At 37.2% G+C, this 15,204-nt stretch overlaps 10 protein-coding genes across 10 annotated transcripts; 5 read left to right on the top strand and 5 right to left on the bottom strand.

Moving 5' to 3' along the window:
- Positions 1-55: 55 nt before the first annotated feature.
- On the bottom strand, positions 56-1,459 carry PRCAT00000160001 (deubiquitination module subunit; the record flags this gene model as incomplete). Its single annotated transcript, XM_062951410.1, has 1 exon — positions 56-1,459. The coding sequence occupies one exon, from the start codon at positions 1,457-1,459 to the stop codon at positions 56-58; it is 1,404 nt and encodes a 467-aa protein (XP_062807012.1).
- Positions 1,460-1,769: 310 nt separating this feature from the next.
- On the bottom strand, positions 1,770-3,257 carry PRCAT00000159001 (DUF4451 domain-containing protein; the record flags this gene model as incomplete). Its single annotated transcript, XM_062951399.1, has 1 exon — positions 1,770-3,257. The coding sequence occupies one exon, from the start codon at positions 3,255-3,257 to the stop codon at positions 1,770-1,772; it is 1,488 nt and encodes a 495-aa protein (XP_062807011.1).
- A 464-nt stretch (positions 3,258-3,721) lies between these two features.
- PRCAT00000158001 (putative tRNA 4-demethylwyosine synthase) lies at positions 3,722-5,944 on the top strand (the record flags this gene model as incomplete). Its single annotated transcript, XM_062951388.1, has 1 exon — positions 3,722-5,944. The coding sequence occupies one exon, from the start codon at positions 3,722-3,724 to the stop codon at positions 5,942-5,944; it is 2,223 nt and encodes a 740-aa protein (XP_062807010.1).
- Positions 5,945-6,058: 114 nt separating this feature from the next.
- On the top strand, positions 6,059-7,468 carry ALG2 (GDP-Man:Man(1)GlcNAc(2)-PP-dolichol alpha-1,3-mannosyltransferase; the record flags this gene model as incomplete). Its single annotated transcript, XM_062951377.1, has 1 exon — positions 6,059-7,468. The coding sequence occupies one exon, from the start codon at positions 6,059-6,061 to the stop codon at positions 7,466-7,468; it is 1,410 nt and encodes a 469-aa protein (XP_062807009.1).
- A 16-nt stretch (positions 7,469-7,484) lies between these two features.
- On the bottom strand, positions 7,485-8,771 carry PRCAT00000156001 (uncharacterized protein; the record flags this gene model as incomplete). Its single annotated transcript, XM_062951366.1, has 1 exon — positions 7,485-8,771. One exon carries the CDS (start codon positions 8,769-8,771, stop codon positions 7,485-7,487), a length of 1,287 nt encoding a protein of 428 aa, XP_062807008.1.
- Positions 8,772-9,039: 268 nt separating this feature from the next.
- PRCAT00000155001 (uncharacterized protein) lies at positions 9,040-9,354 on the bottom strand (the record flags this gene model as incomplete). Its single annotated transcript, XM_062951355.1, has 1 exon — positions 9,040-9,354. The coding sequence occupies one exon, from the start codon at positions 9,352-9,354 to the stop codon at positions 9,040-9,042; it is 315 nt and encodes a 104-aa protein (XP_062807007.1).
- Positions 9,355-10,261: 907 nt separating this feature from the next.
- Positions 10,262-10,720, top strand: SAR1 (Arf family GTPase; the record flags this gene model as incomplete). Its single annotated transcript, XM_062951344.1, has 1 exon — positions 10,262-10,720. The coding sequence occupies one exon, from the start codon at positions 10,262-10,264 to the stop codon at positions 10,718-10,720; it is 459 nt and encodes a 152-aa protein (XP_062807006.1).
- A 215-nt stretch (positions 10,721-10,935) lies between these two features.
- Positions 10,936-12,927, top strand: PRCAT00000152001 (putative GTPase; the record flags this gene model as incomplete). The annotated part of the gene is made up of 1 exon (XM_062951332.1): positions 10,936-12,927. The coding sequence occupies one exon, from the start codon at positions 10,936-10,938 to the stop codon at positions 12,925-12,927; it is 1,992 nt and encodes a 663-aa protein (XP_062807005.1).
- A 165-nt stretch (positions 12,928-13,092) lies between these two features.
- Positions 13,093-13,746, bottom strand: RPL10A (60S ribosomal protein uL1; the record flags this gene model as incomplete). The annotated part of the gene is made up of 1 exon (XM_062951321.1): positions 13,093-13,746. The coding sequence occupies one exon, from the start codon at positions 13,744-13,746 to the stop codon at positions 13,093-13,095; it is 654 nt and encodes a 217-aa protein (XP_062807004.1).
- Positions 13,747-14,039: 293 nt separating this feature from the next.
- Positions 14,040-15,128, top strand: PRCAT00000150001 (uncharacterized protein; the record flags this gene model as incomplete). The annotated part of the gene is made up of 1 exon (XM_062951310.1): positions 14,040-15,128. The coding sequence occupies one exon, from the start codon at positions 14,040-14,042 to the stop codon at positions 15,126-15,128; it is 1,089 nt and encodes a 362-aa protein (XP_062807003.1).
- Positions 15,129-15,204: the final 76 nt, after the last annotated feature.

Raw genomic sequence — 15,204 nt, 5'->3', positions numbered from 1 at the left:
TATGAAATTACATACTTAATTAATATATTAATTTTTAATTAGCTTCTTTCTTTACTTATTTTGTACTTGCCGGTAACTGATCCTGTTTTGCAGCCGCTGCTCTTGCTTGGCGTTGTCTCAAAAGCATCTGTTGTTGCTGTTGGAGCTTCATAACTTGCTGCTGGAACATTTGTTGTTGCATAGCATTATATTGAGCTGTTAAAAGGACAGCCTTCAGGGGTGCTCTTACCTGATACATCTCTCCGCTTACAGAAGAAATTGATTGGGTGCTCTCAGAGTTCGTATCAACGTTGATTAAGGCACAGCGACCTTGCAAGCCTCCGATGGAACCCGAAATTGCTTGATTTGCTAATGTCTGTTCACTGTTTTGCGCACCTGCTTGTCCATTCTGGCCACTATTTCCTCCAGATGTGATCAAAGAGTCCGCGTAAAATTCTCTCATAGCTAAAAATCTGTGACGGTACCTAGTAGACATTATAACCTTCTCTTCCAAAGGCATTGGATTATTCTTTGATAGTCCTTCCAAAACTAAGTGTGTCTCCTCATCTGGATCAAGAATCTTGCTGTAACCAGTACCATTTAGATCCTCATTAAAGGCACTACCGTTGCCGTGGAATGCTGCATTTTCCCTTCTTTGAGCAGCAAGAGCATTATTAGCCGCCAATTTTGCTTGGTTTCTTTTCTGATATTGTTGCAACAATACATCGTAAGGCGCACTCCGGCCCATAACTGCTCTCTTAGCACCCATCGAATGTGTTTTACAGGTTAAAGATCGAGCACAGAAGCCACCAGATGGTAATGGAACTCCACACTGTTTTTCGACATCTACTGGACCCTTCGGCTTAGCAGTTGTTTTGGGCTTAGTTTGCTTTTTCTTTTTTGATACAACATTATCAGATCCAGCTGATAAAGTTCCATCGGTGCTAGCCGCTGCAGCAGCAGCTGCAGCTGCTGCTGCATTAGCTGCTTCTTTTTCCTTCTGGCTCTGCGACTTTTTATATTTCTTCTTGGGTCTTCCCGAGCCACTAGGTGTGCCCGGATTAGGTGTACTATTCCTCGATGAGTCTACCGAAGAGTTATCAACATCCAAAAGAGAATTGGTTGCTCTTCCCCTCTTCTTCTTTATCGTCTCCGAATTTGTGTTTGAGTTCAGCTCTGCTTGTTTCCGGTGTCTCATTTCTATACACTTCAGATAGTGAGAACGTAAGCTCTGTTCTCCAACTGGTCTTTCACAGGATTTGCAAATTCTATAATTAATATTTTGAGACAAAAACGAACTATCTCCAGATAAACTAGCTGCAGCTGATCTTTTTTTATCGTTCGGATCTATGTGGTGTTCTAATTTCTTGTCAAGGTAGACCCCAAAATCTGTCCAAACAATTGGCTTTTCTCTTTGATTGTTCTTATTAAGTGCACTAACTTCGGCTAATGTGATTATTTGTGACTTGGTTTTGGACATTCTCTTGATTAAAGAGGAATTAGGTTGTAATTTGAGAAATGGTAAAGGTTATCTGTAATAGTCTTCGAAACTCACGAAAGCTTAAAAGACAACCTTTGTTGTTATCAGTGTAAAGCGTTGTTGATTTCCCTTAATAAATAGAGTATGAGGCTTATTGGTTTCTCTTGCAAGATATGCTTTGGTTTCTTGAACAAGAATATCAAACGTCGAATTTATTACACAAAAACATCATATAAAATATATATATATATATGGAGTAGTAACTAAATAACTTATATTTTATTAATTGAAATTGGAAGTTATAAAGTTATCAATCAATTACTTTCAATGTCCTTCCTCGCGGTTGAATAGCTGGATCTTGTATGGCTTTGTCTTTTAAAAAATCAATTTCATCTCCATGTTTATTCTTGAAATGTCTAAAGTAGCTCAATAATTTATTTGACTTCATACTCCAACAACCTACCTCAATCACTTCGAAACATTGTGGACATTGAATTCCATCAACCTCACGAGCTTTCGGACTATTCTTTTCAGCTCCAATCTTATCCTTCTTGGAGATCAAATATTTACCATAGTAGAGGCCGTTAGGAGTAAGATAATTGTTAGAGAAGATCCCATGTTCTAATGTTAAATGTGAAAGATAACTGCTATTTTTGAATGGAAGAAATTTAACTTCTTCGCAGTATGGACACATCCCGCATTTTGTCTCATTCGCAAGATTCCCATTTTCATTCAATTCGAACCTATAATATTGAGGTTCATATGGGTTCAGTAAACTAAATACTGAACTAGTTTTGTAGACTATATCTCGAACAGAATTTTGAATAGCATCAATATTTCTCACATACTTCGTTCTTTGCTTCACAGCAGAAGCAGACGATATTGGGCCATTGAAGTCCAGATACAAGACCAATGCGTTTTGCTTTTGTTCCTCAGTATTATGGGGTTTGCAGTAATTGTTCAAGAGACTAGGGCAATCTTCAATAAGCTCCAAAATAGTACCTGTATATCCCCCATAATCAATTCCGACTGATAAACATGTTACAGAAGATCCCACTACTGATAAAGGGACCTTATCATTGGCTTGTCCAAAATTACTGTATTTTAAAAATCGATCGTTTAATGATTCCCCTGGCTCAAAATGCGAGCTCTTTCTGCCTCTTTTTTTGCAGTTAGCAAGACTCTCTGAAGCACTACTGCCGTGTGATACTGGTAAATTAGGTGAAATCGATGCTGTCTTTCCTAACACCGTCTCGATATGACCTTGTTCTTGATAGTCTACTGATGTGAGTCCTTCTTCTTGATGAATAGGATAATCCTGTCCAAATGAACTAATCTGACATTTTGACAGCTCTGATATTTGTGTAAAGTTAGAGAAGTGATTGATGTTATTTGAATCGCTGGGTGTCCATCCATCGCTTAAAACGTAATCCAAATTTAAAAGATCACCAATATCTGCTGCGTCTTTTTCTTTCATAGATTCTCCAACTAATGTGTCTTCTTCTTGAATGAAATGATTGAAGACATAGTTACTAAGATCTCTTGATCTATTTACCTGAGTTGCATCTGATGGTTGAAGTACAATTTCTTTCCCGTTATGACTGATGTCAAAAAAATCGTGGCTATTATCTGGAAATGGAAATTTATTAAATTGAAGAATTTCTGATCTCTCAACATCCTCGCTAATTGAGGGTGTATCATTAATGTCTGCTTTCTCTGTTTTGTATTCTTCGTAGGGCAATCTAAGTTGGTTGGAACTAATAAAAGTATGTTCTTTTACTGAACCAGGTTGCGACATACTTTTATTAAAATTTTTGTAATTGCTGCAATTAATTCAAAATTACCAAGATGTTCTTCCTATAAGTCTAGAAAGTATAAGATAAAAGGTAGAATAAATTGTAGAGTGAAGTTGCAATTCATTCAATTTTATCTTCTCTTTTACAGTCACTCAGACATACTATGCTATGAGTGAGCCATAGCATATCTTGTACTTTGAGCATATATAAAATATAAAAAAAGAAACCATATCCTTGTATATGATATAATTCCGAAGATCATAACACTAAATTATATGATTGGTGTCAAGCATAACAATTTAACAATTTTCAAAGATTTTTGATGTGTATTTTCCTATCGTACTTGCCCAAGACCGTAATGCAACATGCTTTAGTATAATCCTGCATACCAGGCATCGTGAACCGTTAGCATCGCAGTAAGTAAAATTTTCTAAATTTCACTCTACTAATCAAGCCAACAGGAAGGATGTCTATGAGCATAGCAATAGCGGTTTTAGCGATAGCTCTATATTTGATCAGTGGGGGTAGATGGACATTTGCTTTGAGCCTTTTTGTTTTCCTATTTGTTCATTCTCGTAGGCTCAAACATAAATATCATTTGGAGTCACAGAATGAAATAACAAGGAGAATAGATGGTCTGAATTCGCCAATATATGCTGTTGATTTCACGACTTCAGGGCCCGCATCAAAAACTCTACTGAATAATAAGGGGCGCGTGAAAGGGACTCAAGGAAGAAGGGTACCAAAAATAATCCGAGCATCGAAACCTATCAACAAGCAGACAGATAAGAGAGAGCCAGTTCTAACGCAATCCTCGGTGAAACTCTTGGAAGCTCAAGTATTTATCTTCTATACAACATTAACCGGTTCTTCTGAAAGAGTTGCTAAGGGTCTATATGAAAAACTTGAAAACATAGATGATTTAAAACTTAAACCGAAATTACTAAGTCTTGATGAGGATGTTGATGATCTCGAAGAATACTTTTTGAAGACACCTGGAGATAGTGGAAAAAACATATATTTATTAGTTTTACCATCTTATGAGACTGACTCACCAATTGACTATTTCTTGGAACACTTAAGAGAAACCCACAATGATTTTAGGGTTGATAAGTACCCTTTGAGCAAATTATTGGGGTTTGCCGTTTTGGGTTTAGGAGATTCAGAGTCTTGGGGTGGAGATAAGTTTTGTTATCAAGCGAAACTAGCGGATAAGTTTTTGGCAAAACTTGGTGGTAGAAGACTTTATCCTTTGGGAAATGTTTGTATGAAATTCGAAGGAGAGCCAAAATCGAATGAGTGGATTCAAAATTTCGCAGCCCTAATGGTGGACAATGAACCGTTTTATATCACACAAAATGAGGAGTTTGAGGATAGTGACTATGAAGAAGATGATGGAAGCGATGGTAGTGACACCCTTGTTGATGTCGAGGACATTGGAAGTGTGATAAGGAAATCAGCGTCTGACGAATTAACAAATCTCACGAAGCAAATGGTCGCTGAAAATTCTCCTACATTCAAATCATTAACCAAGCAGGGATACACGATTGTAGGATCTCACTCAGGAGTTAAAATTTGCAGATGGACAAAAAGTGCCTTGAGAGGAAGAGGCTCTTGTTACAAATTTGCTTTCTATGGAATTAGATCTCATTTATGCATGGAGACGACACCGTCTTTAGCGTGCTCTAATAAGTGTGTCTTTTGTTGGAGGCACGGTACAAACCCAGTTGCTAAATCAAATTGGAGGTGGGAATTAGATCCACCTGAAAAAGTTATAGAAGGCGCTTTGAGGGGCCATTATCAAAAAATCAAACAAATGAGAGGAGTCCCAGGTATCCAACTTGAGAGATTTCAGGAAGCTTTTGAAGTCAAGCATTGCGCTTTATCTTTAGTTGGAGAGCCAATATTTTACCCTCACATTAATGAATTAGTCCAAATGTTACATGACAGACAAATATCATCATTTTTGGTTTGTAACGCGCAGCATCCCGAGCAATTGAGAAGATTGCAAAGAGTGACACAGCTTTACGTAAGTATTGATGCGCCCACGAAAGTGGACTTAAAAAAGATCGATAGACCTTTGAACGGTGATTTTTGGGAGAGATTGACGTCATGCTTGGATATATTAAGGACAGTTCAAAAACACCAGAGAACGGTTTTTAGATTGACTTTAGTAAAAGGATTCAATATGGGAGATGTGGGGGGATATGCTGACATGGTAGTACGTGCACAGCCGTCCCAGATTGAAGTCAAAGGTGCAACTTTTTGCGGTTCTTCGTCAGGAAACGGAAACCCCCTTACCATGCAAAATATCCCATTTTATGAAGAGTGTAAGCAATTTGTTCTCAATCTTACTCATGAATTGAAATCAAGAGGGTTCCATTATGATATTGCTGCAGAACATGCTCATTCATGTTGCATACTAATCGCTCATGAAAAATTCAAAATTGATGGGAAATGGTTTACTCATATTGATTATCCCAAGTTTTTTGAGCTCCTCAAAAGCGGAAAGGAGTTCATTGACTTAGACTATATAAAAGAAACGCCCGCTTGGGCTGTATGGGGTTCTAATGAAGCTGGCTTCAATCCTGAAGATGTTAAATACGATAGGAAAGCCGAAAAGTTGAAGAAAAGACAACAGAGAGAAGAGCAGCTTCAAATTATTGCTGAACACAAAGAAGTGCTTTAAAATATCTATTAAATCAATCTTACTTTTCTCGCTATGTAGAATTCGCAATAAATAGAAAACTTTCATTTTTTTCATATTCGAGATAATTAGTAGCAAAGACTATCATTTTCCAATATGACGGAAGTCTACGAGGGTAGCTCAAAGAAGATCGCGTTTATCCATCCAGATCTAGGAATTGGAGGTGCTGAGAGATTAGTAGTTGATTCCGCAATGGGTCTTCAGGATTTGAACTACAATGTTAGCATATTTACTTCGCATTGTGACAAATCACACTGCTTTGAAGAAGTTAGCTCTGGAAAATTACGTGTTGAAGTCTACGGGGACTTCTTACCAACAAGCATATGCAAAAAGCTACATATAGTATTTGCCATATTAAGGCAGTTATATTTAGTTTTGAAGCTAATTATTACTCAAGAAATCGAACAATTTGATTACTTTATAGTAGATCAGCTTTCATTTTGCGTCCCCTTTTTGATCCAATTTAGTAGAAGAGACTGCAAAATCATGTTTTACTGTCATTTCCCGGATCAAATGTTATCTAAAAAAGAAGGCTTTATCAAGATGCTTTATAGAATACCTTTCAATTTTATTGAAGAATGGACTACAGGGTTAAGTGACTGTATTATTGTCAATTCAAATTTTACTAAAAGTATTTTTCATAAAACATTCAAGAGGCTAAGAAATGTTGAACCTGAAGTAATATACCCTTGTATTGATGTCAACTCCACGGATCTAAATGAAGAAGAGGTAAGAAAAGTTGTTGATGTCAAAACGTTCTTCAAAGGAACTCTGTACTTTCTATCGATCAATAGATTTGAGAGGACCAAAAACATCGAACTTGCAATAGAAGCATTTGCAAAATTCAAAAAGCTTATCCCTTTGACTAAAAAGCCAGTCTTAGTCATAGCTGGTGGATATGACTCAAGAGTAACCGAGAATGTGGAATATCTAAATGAGCTTATAAAAATATCGGACAATCTTAAGCTAACGAATTTTACGATTAGGGGAAAGTTAATTGTTATGCCTCCTTCCACAGATGTCTTATTTCTACCTTCCATAAGTACTTCTTTGAAAAAGGCATTGATAAAGAATACAGAGATGCTCTTATATACTCCTTGTTCTGAGCATTTTGGTATAGTTCCACTTGAAGGAATGCTTTTTAAGATACCAGTTTTGGGTGTTAACCATGGGGGCCCATTGGAAACAATTGTCAATTATGATGGGATGAACCTTGATTCCGCAACTGGATTCATCCAAGAACCTAATAGCCATTATTGGGCAAAAATTATGATTGAATATTTCCTTGAACTCAACACAGAAATTAAAACGCAATTAGGGCAAAATGCTTACGAGAGAGCTATCAAAGTCTTCCTGAGGGAAGAGATGAGTAAAGCGTTTGCTTCTAGTTTATCAAGATGCGAGGAGTCATCCTCTGATAAGGGTATACTATTTATTCTAATTCGCCTTTGGAAGATTGAAATCGTTTTACTATTTTCTATTATCGCTTACAAATTGATATACTGAAAAGTATTTGAGCATGCTAAATCTCTTTGAACATTTGTTTGAATGAGCTCCAAAGGTCAACTTTATCGAATTTTCGTTGAGGCACAGAATCGCCGGTTCCAATAGAAGAACCACGAGCTGAATAATTAGAAAATAGATCAAACATACTGGTTCCCTTATGTTGAAATAATGAAGTCTTCCGTTCCTCTCTCGCCCGGAATATCTCATTGATTCTGTAATTTAGATTAGATATGGCCCTATCAAACAGACTGCCGATTTCTTTGTCTAAATCTAATTTAAATTTATGGAGGCTAGAAGATGGAGACTGCAAGTTATATGATCGAATAGAGTTGTTAACTAATTTTAATTTTTCCTGCAAATATGGTCGTTGAACATTTAACGTCAGCAAATCATATAAAGAAGATTTGTCGATAGTACTGAACTGTGCTAGGATTTCCTCCTTTGAATATTTCTCAATATCAATTAGTTGAAAAAAAGATTTATACCAGATGTTATCTAATACTTTTCTAAAGCCATTAATTTCTCTATTGATTCCTTGTTGACTCTCGATCCATGGCGGAAGAACTTCTTGTTTAGTCAAAATTTGATTCATGAAATAATTACTGTCCATACAATTAGCTAGGTGCTCCTTGCTTAAAGGCTTTCCCCTAACATTCTCCATCGACTTGTGATCAAAAGTTCCAGTTCGTTGATTGATCTGAGCATTTATTCTAGTATCTGCCAAAGTAGTTGCCATTCCAATCGCAGTATGTGGCGACGAAACATCGAGTAGCATAGAAAAACCCAAAAGCTTTTCCTTATACATTTCCTTAAAATTATCATCTTTTTTTTTATTAATCTTGTAGTCCAAATAATCCTCTCTTGCATTTCCAATCCTTTGAGCTGAGCTTATTTTTGGCTTTCGCTCAACAGATAGGTTTACGACCTTTGCTTTAGGTTGCAGATCTACTAGCATCCTCAAGTTAGCATCGTGCACAGACTCTGATCCTGACCATGGCCTCGTCAAGGCAGGATCAGCTAATTCTCTTGCATGTCTGTTATACGATAAAGCAGACTCATTTTTAAGCATAGAGAGTCTCGGCTGATTACGTTGCCTATATGAAACATTCTTTTGTTGTTCTGAGTTATATTTTTTTATTATTTCTTGAAACTCAGGACTCTTATTGATTGTCAGGCTAGTGGCGGAAAGTTTTTCATCCAAGATTTGATTGAACCGTTCCACTAGCGCTGAATTATCTCCCTTAGTGGAGTTTGAATAGTACTTTATGAAATACAAATATGCAAGTCGGCTTCTACGTTCCATGAATCAGACGCAAGACCTATCTTAGAACTCTCTTATTAGGCAATTTAGAAATATTTAAGTCATATACAAAATAAAACACGTTCCGGCATATAATCACCGATTTAAACATATCTTGTTAACTATATATACTCCTCAATCAGCGGAAGGATTGTTTAGTAGATATCACTTTGCTTTATAGATGAAGACTTCCTAAAGCATAGTTTTATGAAATATTAGGTCTTTTTTTCAGATTGAATAATGGGTATGTCTGACATTACCGATTTCACTATTACACTCCCTGAAGAGCCTTGAATATTAAAAAGCAGCAGCCCAACACCATAGTTCCTAAAAGAAGTAGCTTTAAAATGAACCCACATACGTACTCCCTCTTTCCTCCTGCACTGATTATTAGCTGTTTCTCCAAGTCCACCTCATTTTCTAACTTGATCTTGCCCCATGGCAGTTGAGTCAGCGAATCCTCCCCCAAAATGTTGTTCAAAGTCTCGGACTGTGCTGAGTCCATTGAGTTTGTAGTAGATGAATGGGGCCGGCCCTTAAAACTCTTGGATGCTGTCGATATCGATCTTGATCTATTGACTTCCATGCTAATGCTCGTCTTTAGTATTTACGCTCAGTTTAGTCCTAACGACTCTCAACTATGCTTTTTGAATTGTAACACAAGCCCCAACTTGTCACTGTAGTGGGCATAGTTACATGTAAAGCCAACTCTTTCGTACCGATTATATATATAGACGTTAGAGTGGGGCAGTGAGGCGCTATACGGAAAAAGGAGTATGCGCAGCCCTGGCCCTGGATTCAGTGACTAAAAGGCACCCACTGGGGCATAACTGAAGTGTGACGAGCAACCAACAAGCATAAATTTGGGCATTTTACGAACACGATAAGTTAGGGCATCCTATATTGCGTCCGAATGATATAGTAAGAGCTGAAAAGAGGTCTTATTAAGGTATAGTAGACTGTTTACTCCGATTGTGCAGGGCCGTTCTGCAGCTATAGATTCAATCGGGCGACTGTATTACTATCCGCTGTTGGGAAGGGCACATAAGCACCGTTTCAATATCTTAAACGCCTTCACTATCCTGTATACAGATATTGGCTTTTCGGTACTACTACCGAGGAGAGAGCTCAAAGTCGTGTAACTTGGTCTTCTAATTTGTGTAACAAATCGAATCGCAAAGGCACACCTGAAGTTCCTCTGGCGTGCTGGAATTTGAACCAAATCTATACAATATTTATAAGGTGGCCAGGGTCGAATTTTTTCGAACGAGTTAGTTTACATTAAGAAGAACAAAGAATAAGTTGCCATGTGGATACTTGATTGGTGTAAGTATTGAAGAGAGTATTACAGTAACAGCTTTGGTGATTCCGTGACAATACTAACAAGGGGCTTTACAGTTCAAGATGTCTTATCATCGTTAGGATTATGGAACAAGCATGCGAAATTGCTCTTTTTGGGTTTAGATAATGCTGGTAAGACGACGTTATTGCATATGTTGAAGAATGACAGATTGGCAACTTTACAACCAACTTTACATCCTACGTCAGAAGAATTGGCGATAGGTTCAGTCAGATTTACCACCTTTGATTTAGGCGGTCACTTGCAAGCGAGGCGCCTTTGGAAGGATTACTTTCCAGAGGTGAATGGTATAGTCTTTTTAGTGGATGCAGCAGATCCAGAGAGATTTGCTGAATCGAAGGCCGAGTTAGAGTCATTGTTCAGAATTGAAGAACTTTCAAACGTGCCTTTTTTGATATTAGGCAATAAGATTGACTCACCAACTGCTGTAGGAGAGATCGAACTTAAGACAGCCTTAGGATTATACAACACAACGGGTAAGGACACAGGAAAGTTGAATGATGGCCAGAGACCTATCGAAGTTTTTATGGTTTCTGTCGTCATGAGGTCTGGATACAGCGAGGGTTTCAAGTGGCTCTCTCAATATATTTAGTCATTATTCGTGTCATGGTTACATTAGGAACACGGTTCCTTTCATCAATTGATCTCTGAAGATTTCGAAGTATAAATAATAATTTGCTCACGTGACAAGAGGATTATTTTTGAGGGCATCTTCTCACTGAAATGTTTTCGCCATCTTGATTAGTAGTCTTAATTAATATTAACTACCTTTAATAAACATAACATATATTAGGTCTTCTCATTACAATGGGTGACTTTGGTCAGAATAAAACGTCTTTACATCCCGAACCCAAGAAATGGAAAGCTCCAAAAGGTCCCAAGCCTGTGGGACATAAGAATAAGAATCATATTGGGTTGGGTAGAACCATCGCAAACCAGAGAAGGTTAGAAAACCTGATTTCGTTTTTACCTGATGGTGAGATGAGATTCACCACGGATAAAAAGGAGGCAAACTGGGTAAAATTGAGATCTGTTACTCAGGAAAACTCACTAGATGAATTTTTAAATACGGCACAATTAGCGGACACTGACTTCACAGCAGATAGAAATAATCAAGTCAAGATCATAAAAGTGGGTAACACAACAATCGCTGACCAAGATGGACTACTTAGCACCGAAGAAAGATCACAGTTGCGTAAGAAACATGAAATGTTTGAAAATAGGCTAACAATTCCTAGGCGACCGAAATGGACAAAAGATCAATCTAAAATTCAGATAGAAAGGCAGGAGAATTTGGCATTTTTAGATTGGAGAAGAGATTTAGCCTCCTTGACTGAGAATAATGACTTACTTTTAACTCCATTTGAGAGAAATTTAGAAGTATGGAGACAATTGTGGAGAGTAGTTGAAAGATGTGATTTGATTGTACAGATTGTTGATGCTCGAAATCCCTTACTTTTTAGGTCTGTTGACTTGGTGAATTATGTAAATGAGCTAAGCGATCCTGAAGACAACAAGGCAAAAGAGAATTTACTTTTAGTTAATAAAGCTGATTTATTAACTCTAAATCAAAGGAAGAAATGGTCGGAATATTTCATTACAAGGAATATCAACTTTGTCTTCTTCAGTGCAGCGAGGGCCAATGAGTTACTTGAGAAAGAAAGAGACGAATTAGAGAACGAGCTCAAAATTAAGAACCTAGATGCTAAGCTTTCCGATGAACAGGCTGATAACTTGGAAATAAAAGGCTTGGATCCCAGAATTCGTATACTTTCTGTTGACGAATTAGAAGATTTATTTTTAAAAGAAGCGCCAAAATTTAATATAGATCCTGAGTTTCCTGACCGCAAAACACAAATCGGATTAGTTGGTTATCCCAATGTTGGTAAGTCTTCCACCATAAATGCATTAGTCGGCTCCAAAAAGGTTTCAGTATCTTCTACACCAGGTAAGACTAAGCATTTCCAGACAATACACTTAACGCCTGAAATCTTACTCTGTGACTGTCCTGGATTGGTTTTTCCTAATTTCGCATACACTAATGGAGAACTAGTTTGCAATGGAGTATTACCGATTGATCAGTTAAGGGAACATATTTCACCTATCTCTTTAGTTTGTCAAAGGATTCCAAAATTTTTCTTAGAGGCAGTATATGGTATTCACATACCGATCAAGAGTGTGGAAGATGGGGGAAGTGGTGAGTATCCCACAGCTAGAGAATTGTTAAATGCATATGCAAGAGCTCGAGGTTACATGACTCAAGGTTTTGGCAGTGCCGATGAACCAAGAGCTTCAAGATATATTTTGAAGGATTTTGTGAATGGAAAGCTCAAGTTTGTAAATCCTCCACCGGAGAATGTTGGAAAGGACCTGTGGGAACTTCCAAGTCTTCAGGAAACGAGGGAATTCAACAAAGATTTGTATACTTTGCAAAATTTACCTGAATCCAGAAGGATGCAAATAATCTCTTCGTTATCATCTAAAAATATGACCACAGACGAGTTTGATCTTTCAAATGATTTACTGAAGTTAAGCTTTTCGATGCACAAAGGTAGCAAGGTGAACGATGCTTCTGATTCTTCAACTGCTCGAACGGGAAACACTATCTTTTATGGCGGAAAAAGAGCAGCTCTTGAAAGTGAAGGTGATGATCTTGATAAAGAATTCTTCGAGATGAATAATGTAAATGGAAAACTCAATAGCCCGTTTCATAAGCAAGGAGGACTTAAACTGGAAACCAAGAAGCATAACAAGAAGAATAAAAAATCTACTAAAAAAAATAGGGTTACAGCGTATTGAAGTGTATGCTGTTGTCTTCTGATGAATCTTAATGACTGATCTAATAGATTTTCTCTCATTAATAGTGAATATAAACCGTGTATAATATTTACGCTAAATTTTTATCCAAAATCACGTTTAATTGACAATAGAAAGATATATAGTATAACTATTTATGTCAACTACCTAGTAGATTCTGAAAGAGGGACCCATGGTCGACTTAATGACTAATGAGCCAACATTTTGCCAGTTCTTCTTCAACAAGGAAACCAAGAAATTAGCAGACATCATAATTTGGTTAACTAAGATATCTTCTTCCATTTCAACATTACCAATTGCAACAGCCAAACACAAAACCTTCTTCAATTGAAACTTGATGGTGGATTTAACATCAGTGACTTTACTATACAAGTCATCATTGTGAGAAACTGGGGTTGGGAACTTACCAGCCTTAGATAATTGAGGACCTAACAACCTTGGAACCTGCTTAATCAAAACTTCAGAAGCAATAAAAGCGTTATACTTCTTTGCTAATTTCTTGATCAACTTTTTGTTCTTGTTCAACTTTTTCAAGTCGTCAACAGACATAGCATCAACTCCGACAGACTTGGCCCTGTCTACATCAAAGGCATCACCAAAGATACAGATGGTCATGTTAGGTCTAGGAACCTGAGGTAATTTTAAAGTTCCAGAGAAACGTTTATCTCTTTGAGGGTCGTAGTTTTTTAAACCAACTTGCAATTCAACGGTTTCCAAGAAGTTTCTCTTCTTGGTTTCGTTAGAGAATTCCAATAACTTTTGGACGTGTTCACGAACCTGAGATGAAGCGATTTTTGACATCTTACTTTATTCGTCTCCCAAAAATATTTGGTAATTTTATGATTCGACGAGGATGGTTTTTGAATGAGAAGTGATTGAAAAATCTCATCATCATCTTTATATGCGAGTAAAAGTGAAAATTTTTGTGAAAAAAAGTATCACGTGAAAGTATTAGAATCGACGTGTGTTGCCCTGCCTACGTCGTATAATGTCTCCAAGATTATGTCGCTCTTAGGTTATAAGGTTTTAAGAAATGATATTGAAGCCAAAGGTATATTCATCACTGTTTAAAAAATCCGTATTGAGGGCTTGAAATGAATATTGAGCGTGCTCTGGCACTGCTCTTTAAAGCCAGAGTTCTGATTTTACATTCTAGGTACTTTCAAACTGCACTGGAGTTACTTGCTAGACGCGTTAGTATTGATAATGAAGTACGACGGAAAGTAGGAGGCAAAAAGCCATCGAGACAAGAGCTCATTGATATGACAAATATGATGACACAATCCAAACTTTTTCGCTTAGATTCAGAATTCAATATTTTTGATCAATCTATTACCCGTGTACTTGATTTAGGATCAGTACCTGGGAACTGGGCATTCTTCTCTCAAAATAGATTATGCCAAATTCATAGCATTGATTTGGAAAAATTCCAAGAGAAATGCCACATTGCTGGATTTGACATCCTTGTTGGGGAATCCTTACCGGGGATATCATCTATTCAAGGCAACATTTACTCGAAGATGTCGCACCACAATATATTGCTGCATTTTCAAGAGATTGCCGTTAAGAAGGAGATAAAATATAGTACTAGCCTCGAGCAAACAGTTTATCCACAAGAACAATCATACTTTGCTAAAGAGCAGGAAGATTCCGTAGTAGAGCAAGATTTAGAATCGATTACAGATGGGGTTCACAGCCTCTCTATTCGGGATTCACTCATTAAGACAAAAACTCCTTCTTCACGTACTGAAGGTTATAAAAATATTCCTTACAAACCTCAACTCGTTTTGTCTGATCTTTCTGTTCCCTTAATGCAACAAAGTGGGTTTTTTAGTAATACTGTGTCGAGACCACACCTCCGTTTTGGAGCGAAAGAGGCTTTAAATAAACCGATCGTTGATCCTTTGAAAGCTCCAATTGATCTTGCGGATGCAGCGTTACTTTTATGTAGCAATATTCTTGCACCAACAGGACGGTTTGTACTAAGGTTGTACAAGACCGACCCTGGGGATCCTGAGCTTGATCTCTTGCATGACCGTCTTCTCAAAGTGTTCAATAAGGTACATAAGTGGGGTGAGTCGGTTGGAAACGTGAACTCCTCATCGAATGAAGAGTTATTTTTCGTATGCTTTGATAAAAAAGAAGACAAGGAAATTAATATCAATCAAATCTTTCAATTCTAGAGCTTCCAATATTCTTTATTATAATAACGTTTTTCATGTTTATAAGAGTTGATGTATAAAGTCATTATATATAAGT

This window comes from Priceomyces carsonii (genome assembly GCF_900007245.1).
Source record: "Priceomyces carsonii strain CBS4050 genome assembly, scaffold: Debaryomyces_carsonii_scaffold_1, whole genome shotgun sequence".
Taxonomy (NCBI): domain Eukaryota; kingdom Fungi; phylum Ascomycota; class Pichiomycetes; order Serinales; family Debaryomycetaceae; genus Priceomyces; species Priceomyces carsonii.
Note: the sequence above shows the minus strand (reverse complement) of the source record. Positions and strands in the feature narration are given on the sequence as shown.